The following is a 21,266-nucleotide window of genomic DNA, read 5'->3' on the forward strand; positions in this document are numbered from 1 at the left end:
CACCTTTAAATAATTAGATTAACCCCTGTGCTGTGTTGAATTTTTTTTCCCTAATTGGTCAAAAATGACCGGCCTATTAAAAATTGCTTATAAAACTCTTGTTATGCTATATTATCACCAAATATTGGATTAGATCTTTTTTTCAACTTGTTTTCTTTCAATTAGCACAGGTTTTGTAGGCTTCATTGACCTCAGTTTATGCACCTAATTATTACAAACACAAATCATTATTTGTGGATAATTTTGGCAATATTAAATAAAATATGAAAACATTCTGTACTATTTAGCACACTTGTGTGCTTTAATGTTTAACCAGGAAGTTTGTTTTTAAATGCTTTTTTGTACAAAATGGCACAAAGTCACACTTGTGGTGTTCCCGGTCAAAAATGACCGGCCATTGAAAATGAATAGGGGAGATCAAAAATAAGATAAAAATTTAGTGTTCAGGAGCATGTTCATCATGTGAGCATGTGCATGTGTGTTTCCAAACATAAAGGCCTCAGACCTGTGCACATACACACACACACACACACACACGTGCACTAACACACACACATATGCACGCACGCACAAACACACACATGCTCACATACATGCACAAATTCTTTTGAGTATTACATGCTTTCTTTTTCACAAAGATGAACTTTATCCTTCCCTGAACTGTATCCAACACCCATTCATCCATCCAACATTACCACACACACACAAGCTGGCACACACACATGCATGCACACACACACACACACACGCACCAGAACTGTCTTTAACCCCGCAGTGACCCCTCTCCAATAGAATCTTTCTTTGATGATCTTTCTTTCATCAAGCATTGTGTGTTTCAAATGCAGAGAACACATTTGTAAGGCATACACAAAAAGATATTGTCAGTCATGTGCATAAGGACACAAAACCACCAGGTGTTCCTTGATTTGGTTTGTTGTTGATTAGAAAATATAACAGAAATATGAACAGTGCTGGCATTTTTGTTTCATGAAATGTTTTTTATATGACAGTGTTAATGTGCAAATGGGCTTAGGCCAGTTTTCTTTGTCACAATGGTCAGATTTGACAGGGAACACCACAAGTGTTACTTTGTGCCCCTTTTCAGAAAATAAAAGCATTTCAAAATAAAAGTCCTGTTTTTTGTGATCTTCCCCATTCATTTTCAATGGCCGGTCATCTTTGACAAGGAACACCACGATTCTATTGATTCTATTGGAGAGGGGTCATTGTGGGTCAAAGACAGTTCTGGTGTGTGTGTGCCTGTGGGTGGGTTTGGGTGGTTTATGAGGACATTTTTTTAGGTTACAAACTGGTAAATACAAGGGTATTATGCTATAAATGTGGTTTATGGTGACATTTCTAGTGTCCTCATAATTCAAATCACTTAAAAAACATACTAAACTATGTTTTTTTGAAAAAGTCAAAATGCAGAAAGGTTTCTGTGAGGGTTAGGTTTAGAGGTAGGGGTAGTTAGGGGATAGAATCTGTAGTTTGTACAGTATAAAAATAATTATGTCTATGGAGAGTCCTCAAAAGGATAGCTGCACCAGCATGTGTGTGTGTGTGTGTGTGTGTGTGTGTAGGTATGTGTGTGTGTGTGTGTGTGTGTGTGTGTGTGTGTGTGTATATGTGTGTGGTAATGTTTGATGGATGAATGGATGTTGGATGCAGGTCAGTGTAGGATAAAGTTAATCTCTGTGAAAAAGCATGAATATTCAAAAGAGTTTGTGCGTGTACATGAGTATGTGTGTGTTCATGTGTGCATGCTTGTGAGTGTGTGTTAGTGCACATGTGTGTGTGTATGTGTGCATGCACGGATCAAAAGCCTTTATGTTTGCAAGCACACATTCACATATGTGAACACCAACATGTAAGAAAGCATGTAATACTCAAAGAGTTTGTGCATGAACGTGTGCATGTGTGTGTTTGTGTGTGTGCGCTAGTGTGCATGTGTGTGTGTGTATGTGTGCGTGCACAGATCCGAGGCCTTTATGTTTGCAAGCACATATTCACATATGTGAACAAGTATATGTAAGAAAGCATGTAATACTCAAAGAGTTTGTGCATGTACGTGAGCATGTGTGTGTCTGTGTGTGTCTGTGTGTGCATGTGTGTGTTAGTGCACGTGTGTGTGTGTGTGTGTGTGTGGTAATGTTGGATGGATGAATAGATGTTGGATGCAGTTCAGGGTAGGATAAAGTTCATCTCTGTGAAAAAGAAAGCACAACTCTAAACAGTTTGTGCGTGTATGTGAGCATGTGTGTGTTTGTGTGTGCGTGCGCATGTGTGTGTGTGTTAGTGCACGTGTGTGTGTGTGTGTGTGTGTGTGTGCGCACGTGCACAGGTCCGAGGCCTTTATGTTTGTAAACACATATGCACATATCTGAACATGAACATGATGAACATGCTCCTGAACACTACATTTTTCTTTTATTTTTGATCTCCCGCATTCATTTTCAATGGCCGGTCATTTTTGACCGGGAACACCACAAGTGTGCCATTTTGTACAAAATAAAATCATTTCAAAACAAACTTCCTGGTTAAACATTAAAGCACACTAGTGTGATAAATTGTACAGAATGTTTTCATATTTTTTTTAATATTGCCAAAATTATCCACAAATAATAATTTGTGCCTGTAATAATTAGGTGCATAAGCTCAGGTCAGTGAGGCCTACGACAAGTTCCAAAAACAAATGCAAAACCTGTGCTAATTGAAAGAAAACAAGTTGACAAAAAGATTACATCCAATATTTGGTGATAATATGACATAATGAGAGATTTATAAGCAATTTTTAATAGGCCGGTCATTTTTGACCAGAAACACCACAAGTGAAACAAGGTGAAAAAAATAAAATACAAATTATATATTTTTTGGGGGGGGGGGGTGGAAGTTGTGATACCCTGTGTGAGCAAATCAGTAAGTTTTAGTCCAATAGGATAACATTAACTAGCATTTTCAGACAAAAGAAAATCCTCTTTGAGTCAAAATGACCAGAACAAAACATGAGAGTTAAAAGGTGGTGTGTAATGTTTTCAAAGTTAAATGCAAACCTGATCTTGTGAAAATTATGTGACTGTGGATACAATTTTGTAAACATTATATTACATCGCTACTTGTGCATATCACGACAGTTCCTAGGTGAAATATGATGCTAAAAGCAAGTTACATTTCTCCTAAGCAAATTATGTTTTTTTATGGTTGATGCTCTAGCGAATTTAAATCAACAAAATCTACCTCCCTAAGCTAAACTTTAAACCTAACTGATACTGTCATAAAAAGCAAATAAGATGTGTAAAACATAATTGCTGAATCAACCACGACATTTTGTGGTCCTTATGACACTTTTGGCTCACGTGTTGACTCGCGTGCTCTTCAGGACTCGTACCCCTTTTTTTCTGCATTGCAAGTGCAACACTTTATCAGTGGAGCTACTGAGCAATTTGATTGCACCAGAACAAGCTTTTAAATATAATTGTTTATGTAATGTTTCAAAAGTCATGTGCTATAGTAAAAGTGTTTAGATGTCATAAGACAGCATTATATATGAAACAGGGCACAAAAGTAAGTGTTTATGATCTGAAATCTGCCAATTTAGGCTACTCTTGGTTTGTGTGAGTGTGGATATGTCATTGTTGTAACGCCTCCGGTGTTAATTTTAGCAGGAAACGTACAATGAGCCACGCCTTCAGAAGATGTGAAATATGACACATGGGCTGCATGGAAGCTGACTTGCTGGTCTTAGATGGTCTCCAGCTGGAATAGCTGGTCACCCAGCCTGACTAGCTGACAAGTGCCCACAAAAACCCCAGACTAGCCTGAACAGCTAAAATCAGTTTTAAGCTGTTTGCTTGAGTTAAATGTGAAATACTAACAGCAATATTCAAAAACCACACTGATAACACTGGCCTGCATTTGACAGCAATTGCTAATGCAGCCATTTGCAAACAATCTGCTGCGACAACCGAGGAAAACATTCATAAGCTAACACTGCACACACCTGTGTCCATCTGTCCCAAACACAACCCAGACACCGGCGCATTAATCATCACAGTCCATCTCTGTTAGAATTCTCCCCAGGTGGCTGTTGATAACAGAGGAGGTTCACTTTGTAATTAGCTATTTGGTTTATGCAAGGAATGAGCATACCGCGTCAGTCAGCGTTAGCCATTTCCATTGTCACTTTCCATTTAACACCAAAACTAAGCATGCTGTTGGCTAATTAACAACATTTGGATGAAGGGTCTTGTGTCAGGTTGTGAGACAGGAAATGTGTTGGGTCAACATAGTCTAGGTGTCAGTATGTTTTAAGCATATTAGCAAACTGTATCAAGAAATCCACACACCAATTTAGCATTTAGCATTCTTATGAATTAATGGATAGTTCACCCAAAAATGAAAACTCACCCACATAACTGGGCAGTGCACTTACTAGTGAACTAGGTGGTTGACTGAGACACAAATGTTGCCGTTAGCTTGCTACAAACATCCACAGAGTAAAGCTAGCAAAAAAGACGTATAGCTTCTGGAGTTGTTCTCTAGAGGAAAAACTAGACAAAAACAACCACAGCAAAGTTGCCAGTGTGGTATGCAGTTGATATTTTGCAAGTGTTTGTGCTAGAGGCTGACTGCAGGCATTAGCTGTGATAGATTAGTAGGCAGTGAGACTGTGGTGAGACTTCCATGTAGACATGAGGAAACTCAGTGTCAACATACAGCTGCCAACAAACAAATGACACCTGATAAAATGTGTCATCTCTCTGTGTGTCTCTCAACAGGTTTAGACTGTAGAGACTTGTTGAGCAATAAGGATCTATCTATTTATCTACAGTGGTAAGAAAAAGTATGTGAACTTTTTGGAATTATCTGGTTTTCTGCATTCATTTTTCATAAAATGTGATCTCATCTTCATCAAATTCATAAGTATAGACAAACTCAATTTGCTTAAGTGAACAACACAAAAACAATTATAATCTTTCATGTCTTTATTGAACACATCCCATTAAACATTCACAGTGCTGTGGACAAAGTAAGTGAACCCTTGGATTTAATAACTGGTCGATCCTCATTTGACAGCAATAACCTCAACCAGTCATTCCCGGTAGCTGCGGATTAGACCTGCACGACGTTCAGAAGGAATTCTGGACCATTCTTCCATACAGAACTGTTTCAGCTTAGCCATATTCTTTGGATGTCTGGTGTGAACAGCTCTCTTGAGGTCATTCCACAGCATCTCTATTTTCATTATTTGAAACCATTCTGTAGGGGATTGACTTTGATGTTTAGGGTCATGTCCTGCTGCATTTGGCGCACAGCCACTCTGACATTATCCTGTAGGATATCTTAATAAACTTGGGAATTCACTTTTCCCTCGATGATGGCAAACGGTCCAGGCCCCGAAGCAGTAAAGCAGCCCCAAATCACAACGCTACATCCACCATACTTCACCGTTGGGATGATGTTTTCATGTTGGTATGCTATGCCCTTTTAATGCCATACGCAGTGCTGTGTATTCTTCCCAAACAATTCAACCTTAGTTTCAACAGTCCACAAAACACTTCCCCAGAAGCGTTGCGGAGTGTCAAGGTGGTCTTTGGCAAACTTCAGGCATCCAGCAATGTTTTTGTTGGAAAGCAGCGGCTTCCTTCATGGTGTCCTGTTTGTTTAATGTTTTCCATATAGTGGACTCATGAACAGAGATGTTAACCAGTTCCAATGATTCCTTAAAGTTTTAGCTATCTCTCTAGGGTTCTTTTTTTTCATTATTGAGCATTCTGCAGTGTGCCCTTTGAGTCATTTTGGCTGGACGGCCACTTCTTGGGTGAGTAGCCACACTACTAAATCGACTCCATTTACTCCAATTTTCTAACTGTGGACAGATGAATATCTAAGATCTACGAGATTAACCTTTCCAGCTTTTATCCAAAGCAACAATTCTTGATCATAGATCTTCTGAAATCTCTGTTTTGCAAAGCATGATCCACGTCAGCAGATGCTTTTTTGTGAATAGCAAACTCAAAATGTTTGAGCACTTTTTATAAGTCAAATTAGCTCAAACCCACACCTCCAGTCTTGTTTCATTAATTGGATTCCAGGTTTGCCAACACCTAACTCTAACTAGCTTTTGTTAACGTCATTAGCTTAAGGGTTCACATACTTTTTCCAACCTGCACTGTGAATGTTTGAATGATGTATTCAGTATGTACTAGACCAATACAATAATTTGTGTGTTCTTATTTAAAACAGATTGTGTTTGTTCATTATTGCTACTTAGATGAATTTCAAACCAGATTTTAAGACAAATTTATATATAAATGCAGGTAATTCCAAAGGGTTCACATAACTTTTCTTGCCACTCTATCTATCTATCTATCTATCTATCCGTCCGTCCGTCCGTCCGTCCATCCATCCATCCATCCATATTTATCTGTTCGCCCATCATCCATCATCTTATCTATCTTTCAGTTTGTCCATCTGTCCATCAATCTGTCTATCTGACACTGCAAAAAGCTTCTGCTCTTAGAATAGAATGCTCCAATCTGACCACTAGCCACTGCAGGCCAGCATAACACTCCAGAGCCTAGAACTTTCAAACACTTCGATTTTCCAGGCATCCATTACCTCAAAACCATGCCACTGCAGCAAAACAATCAATACGTGCAACAAACTGCTAACCCCGTGCATCAGAGTACTGATTATGCTGAGCCTTGAGGCCAAAGCCAAAACTTTCACCTCACCTGTGGCTTATACACTGACCCCCACATACCCCCACATCAGAAGGATTCGATAGCCACACGCATCGAATCCTTCAGCATATGCAATAAAATGTACTTCTAGACTTGGAATTTGAGTTCTAAAAGTCACACAAATTTAGAATGTCACAAGGGTTAGTAAATGATGACAAAATTTAATTTTTGGGTGAACTATTCTTTTGTACATTTTGTAGAGTACAAGTTGGAAGTATTGCAACTTTTCAACATGTCACACACACACACACACACACACATGCTGGTGCGGCTATACTTATGAGGACTGTCCATAGACATAATGATTTTTATACTGTACGAACTACAGATTCTATCCCCTAACCCTACCCCTAAACCTAACCCTCACAAAAAAAAACTTTCTGCATTTTTACATTTTCAATAAAACATTGTTTAGTATGTTTTTTAAGTTATTTGAATTATGGGGACACTAGAAATGTCCTCATAAACCACTTTTATAGCATAATACCCTTGTAATTACCAGTTTGTAACCTAAAAACAATGTCCTCGTAAACCACCCAAACCTACCCACAGACACACATGCACACACACACACACACACACACACACACACACATCACACACACACACAAACTAACACAAGTTAAATGGGTTTTCATTGTAAGACTACACTCATCTGTCACTGTAATTCCAATAAAGCACCATGAGCTTGACAAGTGGCAAAAAATAACACAGTACTGCTAAATTTCCCTCAACCAGTCATACACTATGTTGTTGGGGTGGCAGGGTTTGTGTTTGTCCAATTTTGTAGACGGAAACATATTTCTTACTCCTGTAAGAGGCTATCTTTCACTGGCTGACAGACATTGCAGAATTCATGCATTTCAGGCCCTGAAGATTAGACTGTCGCTGTGACCATTGACAGCTCTGGGGCACAAGCATATATTACTGACCTTTAAACTGTGACACACTGAAATTGAGCCACTTCTCTTTCAGGACCCAGAGGGGACTCAAGCGTAAATCGATGACAGTTCAGTTGCCTGGAAGCGAATCTGCACGTGATTCTGATGTGCAGTTTCTTTTTTTCTTTTTTTTCTTTTTTTTTTGAGTGACTTTTTAATTCTAATTCCTTTAAAGAAATAGTTCACACAAAAGTAAACATTTTATCATAAAGTACTCACCCTTATGTTGTTCCAAATGCGGAACCGGAAGGAGATGTTTTAATGTCTTTTTAATACAACAGCTGTGGATAGTGCCTTACTTTACAGCTTAAAAAAAAAAAAAAAAAAAGAAAGTATTTTGAAGGCATACACTACTTAATATTTATAAAAAAATATAATTTATTCAAAATATATATTTATACGAAATTTAAGTCATTCCACGTAAAAACTCTAGATGCCCGTTGCGCATTCATGAGAGAAGCTCGTTTACATTGGCACGCGTGTGGTTTTTAGCAAGTTATCATTATTAATGAATTTATGATTTAATTGAAATACCTAAATTAGCACTATTTCAGTGCTGATTGTGCAGGCTTAAACTAGATGGGGAGATCAGTGAATAAGGTGCAGGGATTTTCACTCAAAATATTACAAGCAAAAGTGCCACAACTGTTAAGTGAATTCACCCCTTAGTCTTCGCAGCGTCTGACTAATCATAAATACATGCTAATAAAACATTTATTGCTGCTTTGCATGCTGAAGTAGAATTAAATGAAGACCCTAAAGGCGTCCTGAAATTCTGTGTTGGAAGACTTTCAGTTGAATTCAAGTATTCATAATTATTCTGGTTCCTAAAGCAATGATTGCCGATAGCACAAGTTACATCTTCTCCAAGAGAAACAAACAGACATGATATTGTTTTTGTAATATACAAGATGCGGTGACCTAAGAGTGCATGGTAGATGATAGTACGTCCTTTGCCACTTTCCATGATGAGGTTACAAAATATGACTTGAAACTCTTGAAATATTAAGTACATTTTTGCTCTTTTTAAACAAATGGCCATTAAATGGAGGTTCTTAACCTTCAGAAAACCAAAGGAGAATGGGGTGGACGTTTTAATTTCCGTTTATTTGAAATGTGGTTTCTCATTACTGCAACCCTGTAACCAAAATTGGCTGAAAACAGTTTAAAAACCTGATATGTGATTCTGTTATTTTATAGCAAAAACCAGTAAAATTGTTTAAAAAATTGGATGCAAAATTGCAGATTTAGTCTAAATTAAGCTATCACTCAGTAGAAGGTAGTTTGTTACCAAATGTTTGTTTGTAGATGCAGATAAATGTATGTATATTTCATTTAAATGGCTTTTTAAACCTGTGTCTGCACAAACTAAAGCTAGAATAAGATAATTAAAGAAAACAAACCTTGTCTCATAGAATAAATGTTACTATAACAAATTTTTCGCAAACTGGCTTTTATGTGCTGCCTTCTACGCTATGAAAATGATACATTTTAACGCTTCTATTAAAGACTCACCAACATTTACACACTTATTCCAATGTGATAAACTTCCGTGACAGCTCACCTGTTGTTGGACTTTGAACTTTGAAAGATCAGCCAAGCACGCAAACTGACACGTGAGACGAAAGTGTCCTAGAAGTGACATGAAATGACCTGGTTGCTTCAGTAAATGTGCTTTTCATGTCGCATTTGCTTTTAAGACACTATCGATTAGGTTTGGATGTTGGTTTATGTGTAAAGATGTCTGTTTTGTTTGCCTCTCATTTGCTTTTAGAACACTATCAGTTAGGTTTAGGTTAAAGTTTTAGCTTAGGGAGGTACGTTTTACTCATTTAAATCTCCATTTAACATTCAACTTCAAAACCTCGTCTGATTACGACACAATTTCACTCGCTTTTGGCGCCCCCCGCTGGACATTTCACTGGGAAACTGCAGCCAATTGCAGTCATTTTATTTGCAAAACTGTTGCCACGGTCACATCATTTTCATGAGATCATGCTGAAAAATATGTGATAGTTCCAAAAACAATTTGTTCAAAAGCTTGCAAAGAATGAATGACCTACCTTCACACTTTTCCAGGATCTGAACCGTTTCTCCAAGCTCTAGAGTCAGTCCATGTGACACAGATCCACGGAAACTACAGACCACTGACAAAAGAAGAGAAAGAACAGGGGGAGTTAGACAAGCATTGAACACATTCAGGGATATTGGGTTTACAATAAGACATATCATTTTGTTGTTAAAGCTGAAGTGTGCTATTTCTGCGCCACTAGCGTCACCGAACGTAATTGCACTTCCCTTGCCTGCTATTTCTCAAACAAACAGATCAACCTATTATGCTACATACTAAGCTGGTTTGGAGGAAGTATTTCAACATAGAAAAAATACTACACACATTTAACAGAGTCAGTTATGCTAATATTTAGAGAAAATAGTGAAGGAATTTCTTACAATACTTTACCATAATTCAAACCTTAGAATTTATTAAACACTTCAGACAGTAAATTCAATAGTGACCTATTTATAAGCAAAAGAGTGGAGAATAGAATGACTATTGGTCCAGCTTTACCCAAAAGGAAGCCAATACAATGATGTACATCCTGTGTGAAAAATGCAAACAAATAGCCATACTTTCACATTTCAGTTTTGGGGTATTTGTGGAAAGATTCAGTAATAGATGCAGTGGACCCCAGTGTTTTTGCTTTTGTTTAGGGATTAGCCAAAAGACAAAGCTACTCTTATATTGAGGCCATTTTCAGTCTATGCCTTTCACTGGAGGGTTTAGTTGAAACAAAATGTGTTGTTTTGTTTCTTTTCTGCCTTTATTGTTTTCTTCCCCTACAAAAATGTACCACAGTAGCCATAGTTTCTGTCAAATACCTGTTACTACCTTAGTAGTTCATAGTTCTCTTACACTGTTTGAAGGAGAACAAACAGTGTAAGAACTGTTTGAGTAAATTTATAAATTAGTATATTTTGGTTTTACAATAGTAACAATAACTGTGAAAATGGTATCTTGTTTGGCACAATGGTTACCATTTTTATTACACTTTTGTAAGGGTTTGTTATATATTTCACATACTGTAAGTATATTTTAGCAATCAGGTATGTGAGCCCATACTATATTGTGAATAAAATCATGGCTAAAGGACACTGCAAGGCATAACATAGCAACATAGAATGTCCTAATTTCCTTATAGCTTTTATATAATGGTTGCTGCATAGTAAAAATATGAAATATTTTCTTTACAAGAATGCTTTGGGTTCAATAAATGTTAAGCTCAATTAACAACATTTTTGGGATAATGTTGATTTTCTCCTAAAATTATTTTGTAAATAATATTCATTATTTACATGAATGTCCCTCATTCATGTAAATAAAGCAAAAATCGGGGGGCCTGGGTAGCTCAGTGAGTACCACTACCACCCCTGGAGTCGTGAGTTTGAATCCAGGGCGTGCTGAGTGACTCCAGCCAGGTCTCCTAAGCAACCAAATTGACCCGGTTGCTAGGGAGGGTCACATGGGGTAAACTCCTCGTGGTCGCTATAATGTGGTTTCCGCTCTCGGCGGGTGTTGAGTTGTGCGTGGATGCCGCGGAGAATAGCGTGAAGCCTACACAGGCACTATGTCTCCGCGGTAACACACTCAACAAGCCGCGTGATAAGATGCGCGGATTGACGGTCTCAGATGCGGAGGCAACTGAGATTCGTCCTCCACCACTCAGATTGAGGCGAGTCACTATGCCACCACGAGGACTTACAGCACATTGGGAATTGGGCATTCCAAATTGGGGAGAAAAAAAAAAAAGAAATAAAGCAAAAATCACAGTTACAGCAAGGCACTTACAATGGAAGTTAATGGAGACAGTCCATAAACACTAAAATATATACTGTTTCAAAAGCGAAGCCACAAAGCGTAAACATTTTAGATGTAAACATGATTTTAGTGTAATAAAATTGCTTACCCAATCTGTGTAACGTTATATCCAATATTGCAACATTGTTGCCATGACAACGAAACCCTGTCATCCCTTTACAGGTACTGGATCTAATTTTACACAGATGAGGTTAGTAAGTGATTTGATCACATTAAAACCATGTTAACACATATGATGTTTACATCTTGTGGCTATACTTTTGAAACAGTGAATATTTTAGAGATCACGGACTGGTCCCAGTCACTTCCATTGTAAGTGCCTCACTGTACAGTAACTGCTTTTTTAAAATAAACAAGGAACGAGTCAATTTATTTTTTTATTTTATGGTAATCAAAATTACTCCACAACTTATGGTAATTGAGCTTCACTTGTACTGAACCCAGAACATTCCTTTAAAACGCTGTTTAGCAAATCTGTTGAGTGTATCCTTCCGATACAAATATGTAGCAGATTTTTGTACCTGTGTTAGGTGCTGTTCACATCAACGTTTTTAAATCCATTTGTGCTATTTTTCAGTTGTTTTTCAATGTAAACTTGCGCTAAAAGTCTTTGACGTTGTGCCGCTTCACTGTCCATGTCAATGTCAATGTCAGTTTATTTATAGAGCACAATTAAAAACAACAACAGTTGACCAATGTGCTGTACAACAATTACAAATGGCATACTATATAAAAATAGATATTCAAAAAAGAAAGTAAAATCCAATTCACGTTGTTGTTTTTTCCACGATACACGGTAAGTATCGTGTGTCGAGGGGTGTGTCAGATTTGCAGCAACTGTCAAATAAAAGGATTTATTTTCACTGACTGTATTTCAGAATTATCAATACCTCACATACTGCAGCTTTTTTCCAGCAGAGATACTCCAAAAACATTGCCATGGTAACCTGGACAGAGTATCCCAGGGAATCACTGAACCCATGTTAATGAAAATGTTCACATAAAAAGACTGTTTTTTTGTTTGTTTGTTTGTTTGTTTGTTTGTTTGTTTTCCGAGATCAGATATAGCTCTTCAACAGTGACCAGACATGTGTATAGTTAAAATTATCTCAACGCTGTCATTCTTTTTACTGACTTCTTTACAAGAACTTTGGAAGGACCTGACGGTTAATAAAATAATGACCGAATTTTTATATTGGGGTGAACAATAAGAAAGTGTATGTTTGTGTGTGTGAAATACAGATATGTCTTTGATGTGATGAGATATTTTGGTGAAAGCACATTCCTAAAATAAACCCCTGCTTAGCTTAGTCTAGATTTGAGTCCACATGCATGTTGTTTTTTCAGTCAAAATATCTCCCGAACTGGGAAATAAGCCATCTGTTGCCTCTGTCATTCTATTAAGTTGAGATTATAAATGGTCAGACAGCCACAGACCAGCTGAAATGCCCAGAACAAAGCTGAGTAATTTCTCTGAATCCATCTGTATTTGTGCAACATGATCCTGTCTGGCCTGTTTTGCTCGGTGAGGCTGTACACAGACATTTGATGGGCTCTCTCGAACCATTTTTTTTTTAAGGCTTAAAAATGAAAGAATCAGAGTAATACTTGTTTCATGTCCTTTGGGTATATCAGACCTGATCAGCTGAATTAGCTGATTAGGAAAATGCATATATATATATATATATATATATATATATATATATATATATATATATATATATATATATATATCCGCGTCTCTCGCTGAATGTGCTTAAATGCGATATACAATATAGAATAGCCTTTCTGCCCGGGCCCGGGACAGAAGGTCCAGTACTCAGGTACTCAGTCGTCGAGAACACAGAATTTAAGCATCTGCTTAACGTGCTTGAGCCCCATTATAAAGTTCCTACAAGAATGCATTTCAGCAATTCTGTACTGCCCACTCTATATAAACAAGCATGCGCTGTAATTGTCCAGCAGGGGACATTTTCAATGCTAACAGACCCGCCCTCTTGTCTGATAATGTGGATAATCTGATTTTCCCGAAAAAAACAAAACAAATGAAAATTGATAATTGAGTGATAAGTACAAGTGGTAAGCTGAAAGGCAAAAGACACAGAAATATACACTGCTAATGTCTTAATTTTGTTACAATTATTATAATTGCACTTTTCCTTGTGAGACTTCACAATAAGAATTGTTGCCCATCAGCCACTATGTGTTCAAAATAAATAATTTAAAGAAAGATTCTTACGGGGGGCCTGGGTAGCTCAGCGAGTATTGACGCTGACTACCACCCCTGGAGTCACGAGTTTGAATCCAGGGCATGATGAGTGACTCCAACCAGGTCTCCTAAGCTACCAAATTGGCCTGGTTGCTAGGGAGGGTAGAGTCACATGGGGTAACCTTCTCGTGGTCGCGATTAGGGGTTCTAGCTCTCAGTGGGGCGCGTGGTAAATTTTGCGTGGATCGCGGAGAATAGCATGAGCCTCCCATGCTATGAGTCTCCGCGGTGTCATGCACAACGAGCCACGTGATAAAATGCACGGATTGACGGTCTCAGAAGCGGAGGCAACTGAGACTTGTCCTCTGCCACCCGGATTAAGGTGAGTAACTGCGCCACATCAAGGACCTACTAATTAGTGGGAATTGGGAATTTCAAATTGGGAGAAAAAGGGGATAAAAAATAAAAAAAAGGAAAGATTCTTACAGAATCATGATTTTGTGTACCGTTGTATTTTTATATACTGTATATATGCTTTATATTTTTTTATAAAGCAAAAAAAAGTATTTGCATATGCATATGAAAGCAACTTTGCTTGCATTATCGAAATAACAACATTCTCCAGACACTATCAGAATCTCAGAGTTCACATTCAGACAGAGAGACAGTGTCTTTCAGGATTTGTCATGTTCATTTACTAATTTCTGATGACATTTTGTCATTTGTTATTTGTTTTCAAAGATCACAGTTTAATATTTAATGCTCATTTAGAGGCTCCCACTGGAGATTCCAAGAAAATATTTGGCTGCTGCCAGAGATCTATATTTACTGAATAATTCAATAGATTATTAGAGGAACTTTTCATAAGTTAATTCCACTAAAGGACAGAATGACACTGGCAATAAACAATATGGATTTTGAACATAGTAGTACAGTATGCCCCTAATGCTATAGGCCTACATTAAATAAATGTAAAAATGGCAACCCAATAATTATATACAGGTTGCCAGGATGTCTGTAAAGGAGTTTATCATCTATAAAAAATCATATTCTTATATACTGCACTACTGTAGAAATTTGTCTACTGGTAGATTTCCTGCTACAGTATATTGTGGTAGATATATTTGTGTGGTTATCATATAGCAGGACTACTTTATGTTATTTATGTTAGAACAATAAACAAACATGGAGTAATGTGAAAACACAGAGCGGGACATGTCTTAAACAAGTCAGGAAGAGGAAAAACTTCTTATTGATCAAATTGGTAATGACATCACCATGTTTGTCACACAAGATTTGATGGTATTGGCGTAGCCACCATATTGAATTTCAGCACTGTTTACTTAATTAATGATTTGATTTGAGACTGAATAACGACTTAAATGTTAACTTCATTTACGACTTAAATTCATAACCATAGCCTCAACATCATACCATCTGTGTCAGATACTCTACTATTGTGCTAGCTAGCTAATGCTAACTTTCAACAAGGCAGAAATAAATTAGCGACTGGGTGTCAACTATTTAGTCTATCAGCAGGAAAGGCTTTGATGCCACAAGAAAGATGAGACTTGTGGCAGAAAAAGATGGCACATCCTGAGAGGAAATTACATTTTAATTAAGGCAAATAGCTAATCAAATTAGCATTTGTTGTGCCGCCTACCAACAAAAAGAGCTGCACGGCCTCATAGCAAATAATTTTACTCTTAGAGACAAATACGTTCATGTGTGTGTGTGTGTGTGTGTGTGTGTGTGTGTGTGTTTAGAGCAATTCACAAGGATGCTATGAGAGATATGCTAGCTGTGGGCAAGTTAACCCTGCACACTGGAAGCAGGTCAGTAAACCAACCGAAGAGTGTCCACTCTGCGTCTGCAGACAAGACAGAGGCCAGTCTTTAGGCAATACACTCCGTATTTGCCTTTAGTAACAAATCAAACTTTAATGTGGATGTCATTTTATTAATGTGATATAAAGCTATAGGCTAAATTAAGACATTTGCATGTGGCATCTATATGAAATCATTCCTATTAAACGGATGAAGCCTGTAGGAGCCCACAGGGGTGTCACCTCTTTCTGCCTGTCTGAATTTTGTCCTGTCATGCAAAACAAACATACTTCGAGCCAAATGGATCTGTGCCGGCAGGTTTTATATGCATGTCTCAACAAACAAGTCAAATAAACTAATAAATCTGGGTTTATGGGAGGGCAACCGTTTTTCTACTGACAGGTATTTCAGGCACTCAAATGGAAAAGCCATGAGACTACTCACATTCTACATATTTGCTGTGTATACCAATTATTTGCTGTTTTTCTGTTATTAAAAGTATTTGAGGTTTTACTTGTGCAGACAATCTATTAAACACTAGATGGCAGTGTCCATAAAATATGATAGGAGATTTCCTGTGCCCTCTCTTTCTATCACACTAAACTGCCTGGGGATGGGACAGTAGGCCTAATTGTTATACATGGGAATGTGATGTAATTTTAGCATTTTAAATGCCATATTGTAAGTGATTTTATTGCTGTCTGAAACCGAAATGTTGGTGTTTTCATCACCAAAGAAAAAAAATCCTGGTTGAATTGCCTACTGTTTTTTGACCAACACCAGGGTTGTGTTGTAATTTAATTACAGTCCGAATCATCATCTCTGAGTTACTACAGAGCAATTGGTCCAAAAGTCATTTTGAAAAACTTTTTTGACCACTGCCAAGTGCCGTAGGGGTGCTAATGGACACTTGGGCAGATAATGAGAATTTAGTTTTGTTTCTGAAATGAACCATGGCTACACACACTGTGCAAAATTTTAGGAGTGATGGCCGCATTTACTGTAAACGTGGGTCTGTGAATTCCAAAAATTATCATTCTGTGCATACAGAAAACAGCAATCGTTCCTGAAGTCATTGTTAAGGGTTACAAAAACTGTGGGACACTTCAGTCTGGGTCCGGCTTAAAAATACGGAACAAATCAGTGTCTTGTGGCTATAAACAACAAATACGGATGCCAACAGTTTAACATTTTTAACTTAGCTATTTTGACCGAAGTAAATTAGGAAACTAAGACGTATTACTGCAGTTTTCTTTTCTAAACTGCCGCCATTTTCGGGAGTGAATTTCAGTGTCACTCCTATAAATTGCCAAACTTTTGTGAGTATAGAGAAGAATTGTGCACTTAAGAAGGGTAACAATTACATTTAGCTGAAGAGTGTATGTCATTGCCTATAAAAATAAAACTACGTCACAACCCCCTAGTCTCCCAGTGAATTAATTGTGGACTGAATGCATGTCTTCTATCACAGAAGGGGATTGCAAATGTTCTTTTACAGACATCACCCTGAGAAACAATAAGTCAACTGTACATATTGTACTTTAGTTACGATATTTGACGAAGTTCAAAATAAAATGTATTAAAATTAAGTAAGTAAATAAGTGCTGCATAAAAATTATATAGCGTAATTACAGACATTGCTATTCGGATGGGTTTAAATTTCTCAGTGGGCCCCTAAATTGGTCAAAAAATAATGTAGGTCAATTGCAAAATAATTTTACCGAGGTTGTACAATAACTACTAGACTAAAATCTAATTTGCTTATGAAATTTACCTAACTTCCTCAGGGAAAATTAGTACCAGACTAAATTTTGTTTTTATGATAGATTAGTCCGAAGAAGTGTCATAATGTATTGATTTCCGGCCCAGCGTTCCATCTGCTTTTGATCATACAACTTGAGTGCAACGCATTTCTTACTTACAGTCTCCTGAGAGCAGTATGGTTCATTCAAAATTTGATGCAGATTTTAGCAAGGCATACTTATGATGGCCTGAGGGTGACAAGAAACTGAATTAATGAGACAGGAAGCCAGCAGCTGTTGCGTATTGTGTTAGTCGTGCTCTCATTTGAAGTGTATTTTACCTAAACACTTTGGACTCATTGTCTGTCTGGGCACACTGCCGGCAGGCACGATAAATGAACTAAATGGGCCATTTTCCTGCATCCATCCCAGCTTTGGAGGTGTGGAGGAGGTACGTAAATGACCCTTTGATTTCATACAGTATACTATTATGAGACCAGTTCAGGTGTTGTCTGTGACAGTCAAGGACGTGACTAGGCGCGATGGGAGAAAGGTGTCTCGAGTTGTTTCTGGCAGGCTACTCAGCCTTACAGGCTCCACGTGGTTAGTATTAGGGATGGGGGTGGGGTTAGGGCATCTGTTGCATGACAGGAACAAACTCAGGCACCTTTGTACAACAGGTGTGACTATGGGGCTGAGGCTGATCTGAGATCAGCAGAGAGAAATATGTGTGGTGCCAAGTACAATTACATGTCTGAGTTTCAAAGGGCTAGTTCACCCCAAAAAGTGACATATAAGACTCTGAATTATGAAATGTTGAATGTATTTAAGAAAGAGGGTGTAAAAGATCATTGCTAAGAAAATTTAGCCTGAAAAACACAGGGCCCCAAACCAAACACTCAAGCATATTGAATGATAAACACAGACAGATGGATCCCACAAATCCAGACACTTCCAGACCCAGTCTTGTTTACAATTTTTCCTGGTGTCCCAATTTAAACAGCAAGTGTCACATGAAGTGTCAGGGAATTCACTAATCCTGCTCTGAAAACAAAGAGACATCAGATACAATGCCATCTGCTACACAGTAAAAACATCTACATGTGAGATCTCACTTACAGACATCAGTTTTACAAATAAACACGTATGAGATACCATTTAACAGCATCCTCTGATGGTACTTTTATTGCAAACTAATGCTATTGCTTAATATTCTAAAATACTGTCGACAAATACTATAAAAATAATGACCTGTCATGTAATTTGTCAAAGGGACAATGCAAAAAAGAAAAAGTAGAAAAAAATATTCATTTAAGCCTACATCAGTCACAAGTCACTAGAGATGAGCTCTTTGATATAGCTGTCAGAATGTTTTTTATTTAATTAAATGTTTTTATGTATATACAACAATCAGCCACAACAGAAATACTCAAACCAGCCCATCTGGCACCAACAATCATGCCATGGTCCAAATCACTGAGATCCAATTTTTTTTCCCATCCTTTCTTATTTTTTTCTCCCCTTTTCTCCCCAATTTGGCATGCCCAATTCCCAATGTGTTCTAAGTCCTCGTGGTGGCGTAGTGACGAATCACAGTTGCCTCCGCATCTGAGACGTCAATCCGTGCATCTTATCACGTGGCTTGTTGAGTGCGTTACCGCAGAGACATAGCGCGTTTGGAGGCCTCAAGCTATTCTCCGCGGCATCCATGCACAACTCACCACACGCTCCACCGAGAGCGAACCATATTATGGCTACCACGAGGAGGTTACCCCATGTGACTCTACCCTCCCTAGCAACAGGGCCAATTTGGTTGCTTAGGAGACCTGGCTGGAGTCACTCACCACGCCCCCTGGATTCGAACTTGCGACTCCAGGGGTGGAAGTCAGGGTCTTTACTCACTGAGCTACCCAGGCCCCCCCTTTTTTCCCCATTCTGATGGTTGATGTGAACATTAACTGAAGCTCCTGACCCGTATCTGCATGATTTTATATACTGCACTGCTGCCACATGATTAGCTGATTAGATAATCTCATGGATGCTTGTTGGTGCCAGATGGGCTGGTTTGAGTATTTCTGTAACTGCTGATCTCCTGGGATTTTCACACACAACAGTCTCCAGAATTTACTCTGAATGATGCCAAAAGCAAAAAAACATCCAGTGAGCGGCAGTTCTGTGGACAGAAATGCCTTGTTGATGAGAGAGGTCAACAGAGAATGGCCAGACTGGTTTGAACTGACAGTGTCTACGGTAACTCAGATAACAGCTTTGTGCAATTGTGGTGAGGAGAATAAAATCTCAGAATGCTATTCTAAGATGCGGGTTGGCACTGTTTTGGTGGCACGAGGGGGACCTACACAATATTAGGTTGGTGGTTTTAATGTTGTGGCTGATCGGTGTTGTGGAGGTGAGGGCATGGTCGAGCATTCGTCTGGGGAGAGAGGAAGCGGTAAGGGTTTTCACCTGAGATGAATTGCTGGTAATTGTTGTTTCTTTGTTCACAGTGAGAGATGGGGGAAATAAAAGGGACCAGGCCTCAGAGTGAGGGAGAGAGAGCCCCAGCTGACAAGCTTCATGTGTGTTGCCGCTGCCATTCCCGTTTGAGTGTTTATATATTAAGCTTCACTGTTACGCAGAATAGCGAACGTGTTTGTGTGTGTGTGTGTAGATAAATGTTGGATACGCTGTCTCCCGCTTCCTCATTCCTCTAATCTGTTACAGGTATATATTATTGTGGTGGGGTGAGCAAGAGACAGACACAGTGGGTGTGGCATCAAGCCTCAGAGAGGCATTTATTGGAAATAATCAAAATAACATGTCCATAAAAGGGGAATAATAAAGTGTCCGGGGGAATAGTGTTCATAACAAAGAGAGAATCTGGCATCCTCGCGGTGAGACGGGGCTCTGTGAAGGGCGGGGCAGTGTCCACGGAATGGCCCAGGCATGAGCTGGGTCCGTCGGCCGCACACGCTCCCCTCCAGGGTCCACGGCACGAGGGGCAGCGGAATCCTTGGTGGCCTGTCTTCCCAGGCCTGCTGCAGGTGAGAGGGGAAGGTGGCCCGGCCTCTAGCCCGTCGGCCACAACGTGTACAGTTCTCCCCCGGTGACTCATCTAATCGGCCCGGGGGTCTGTGGAGCGGGTCCGGTGGTGCATCAACTCGTCCGAACCCTCCCAGCTCTGGTCCTAGGCGTGCGAGGATGCCAGTGTGTGCACACATGGAGATTTGAAGCCGGCTACCCGAGAAGAGGTGCGCTCTGCGTTTTAAAGACAGCGGTGATGAAGCATTATTCACACTAGGTGTGCTTCATTCACCGCTGTCAGAACAAGGCTTATTAATTATGCACCTCTTCTTGCTCTCCTGCCCAACTCCCGTCGTGAACCTGGCTGAAGGGCGGCCCTAAGAGGCGGGGCGATGATGATGAGCCAGAGGAGTGGATCATTCCGCAACATTCTCCCCCCCCCCCCCCCCCAAGCGTCACCCCGTCGGCACCTCCTCCCATGCCCTTATCCAACCATGGAGTTCAGAGCCAGAGGTGCACACTCTTTAGCCACCCACACGGAAATGCTAATTCCTCAACCAGGCCCTACAGTTGGAGTGGACGTATGGGGGATACCTCTCCGGGCCAGCTCTCCCTCTCACTTGCACCCGGGTGGGAACAGAGAAAAAACACTAATTAATATGACAGCCTCAGCCAGCTACAGGGTAAATGCTTATTAAATGCCACTTACACTTCTGCTGCAGCTGGGAGGCCGTCCTCATGTTTTCTCCGTCCCACTCCAGGCTTTCCATCTAACCGGTGAATGAGAGGAAGAGTGACGCCACTGTGCCCACGTTCTCCACCACTGTGACAGGGTGAGCAAGAGACAGACACAGTAGGTGTGGAGTCAAGCCTTGGAGAGGCATATATTGGAAATAATAATAAA

At 39.3% G+C, this 21,266-nt stretch overlaps 1 protein-coding gene across 12 annotated transcripts in view; it reads right to left on the bottom strand.

Annotated features, from left to right (window-relative positions):
• LOC127438663 (dedicator of cytokinesis protein 3-like) overlaps positions 1-21,266 on the bottom strand; it is a 260,066-nt gene that overhangs the window by 179,083 nt on the left and 59,717 nt on the right. For all 12 annotated transcript variants that reach the window (XR_007896784.1, XM_051694383.1, XM_051694390.1 and 9 more), the window contains exon 2: positions 9,751-9,834. Coding sequence is in view for 11 of the 12 variants with exons in the window: in XM_051694383.1 (XP_051550343.1) it covers positions 9,751-9,834 (84 nt within the window). In the remaining variant the exon portion in view is untranslated. The remainder of the gene's footprint in view (positions 1-9,750; positions 9,835-21,266) is intronic.

Source organism: Myxocyprinus asiaticus, chromosome 50, assembly GCF_019703515.2.
Source record: "Myxocyprinus asiaticus isolate MX2 ecotype Aquarium Trade chromosome 50, UBuf_Myxa_2, whole genome shotgun sequence".
NCBI classification, from domain to species: Eukaryota; Metazoa; Chordata; class Actinopteri; order Cypriniformes; family Catostomidae; genus Myxocyprinus; species Myxocyprinus asiaticus.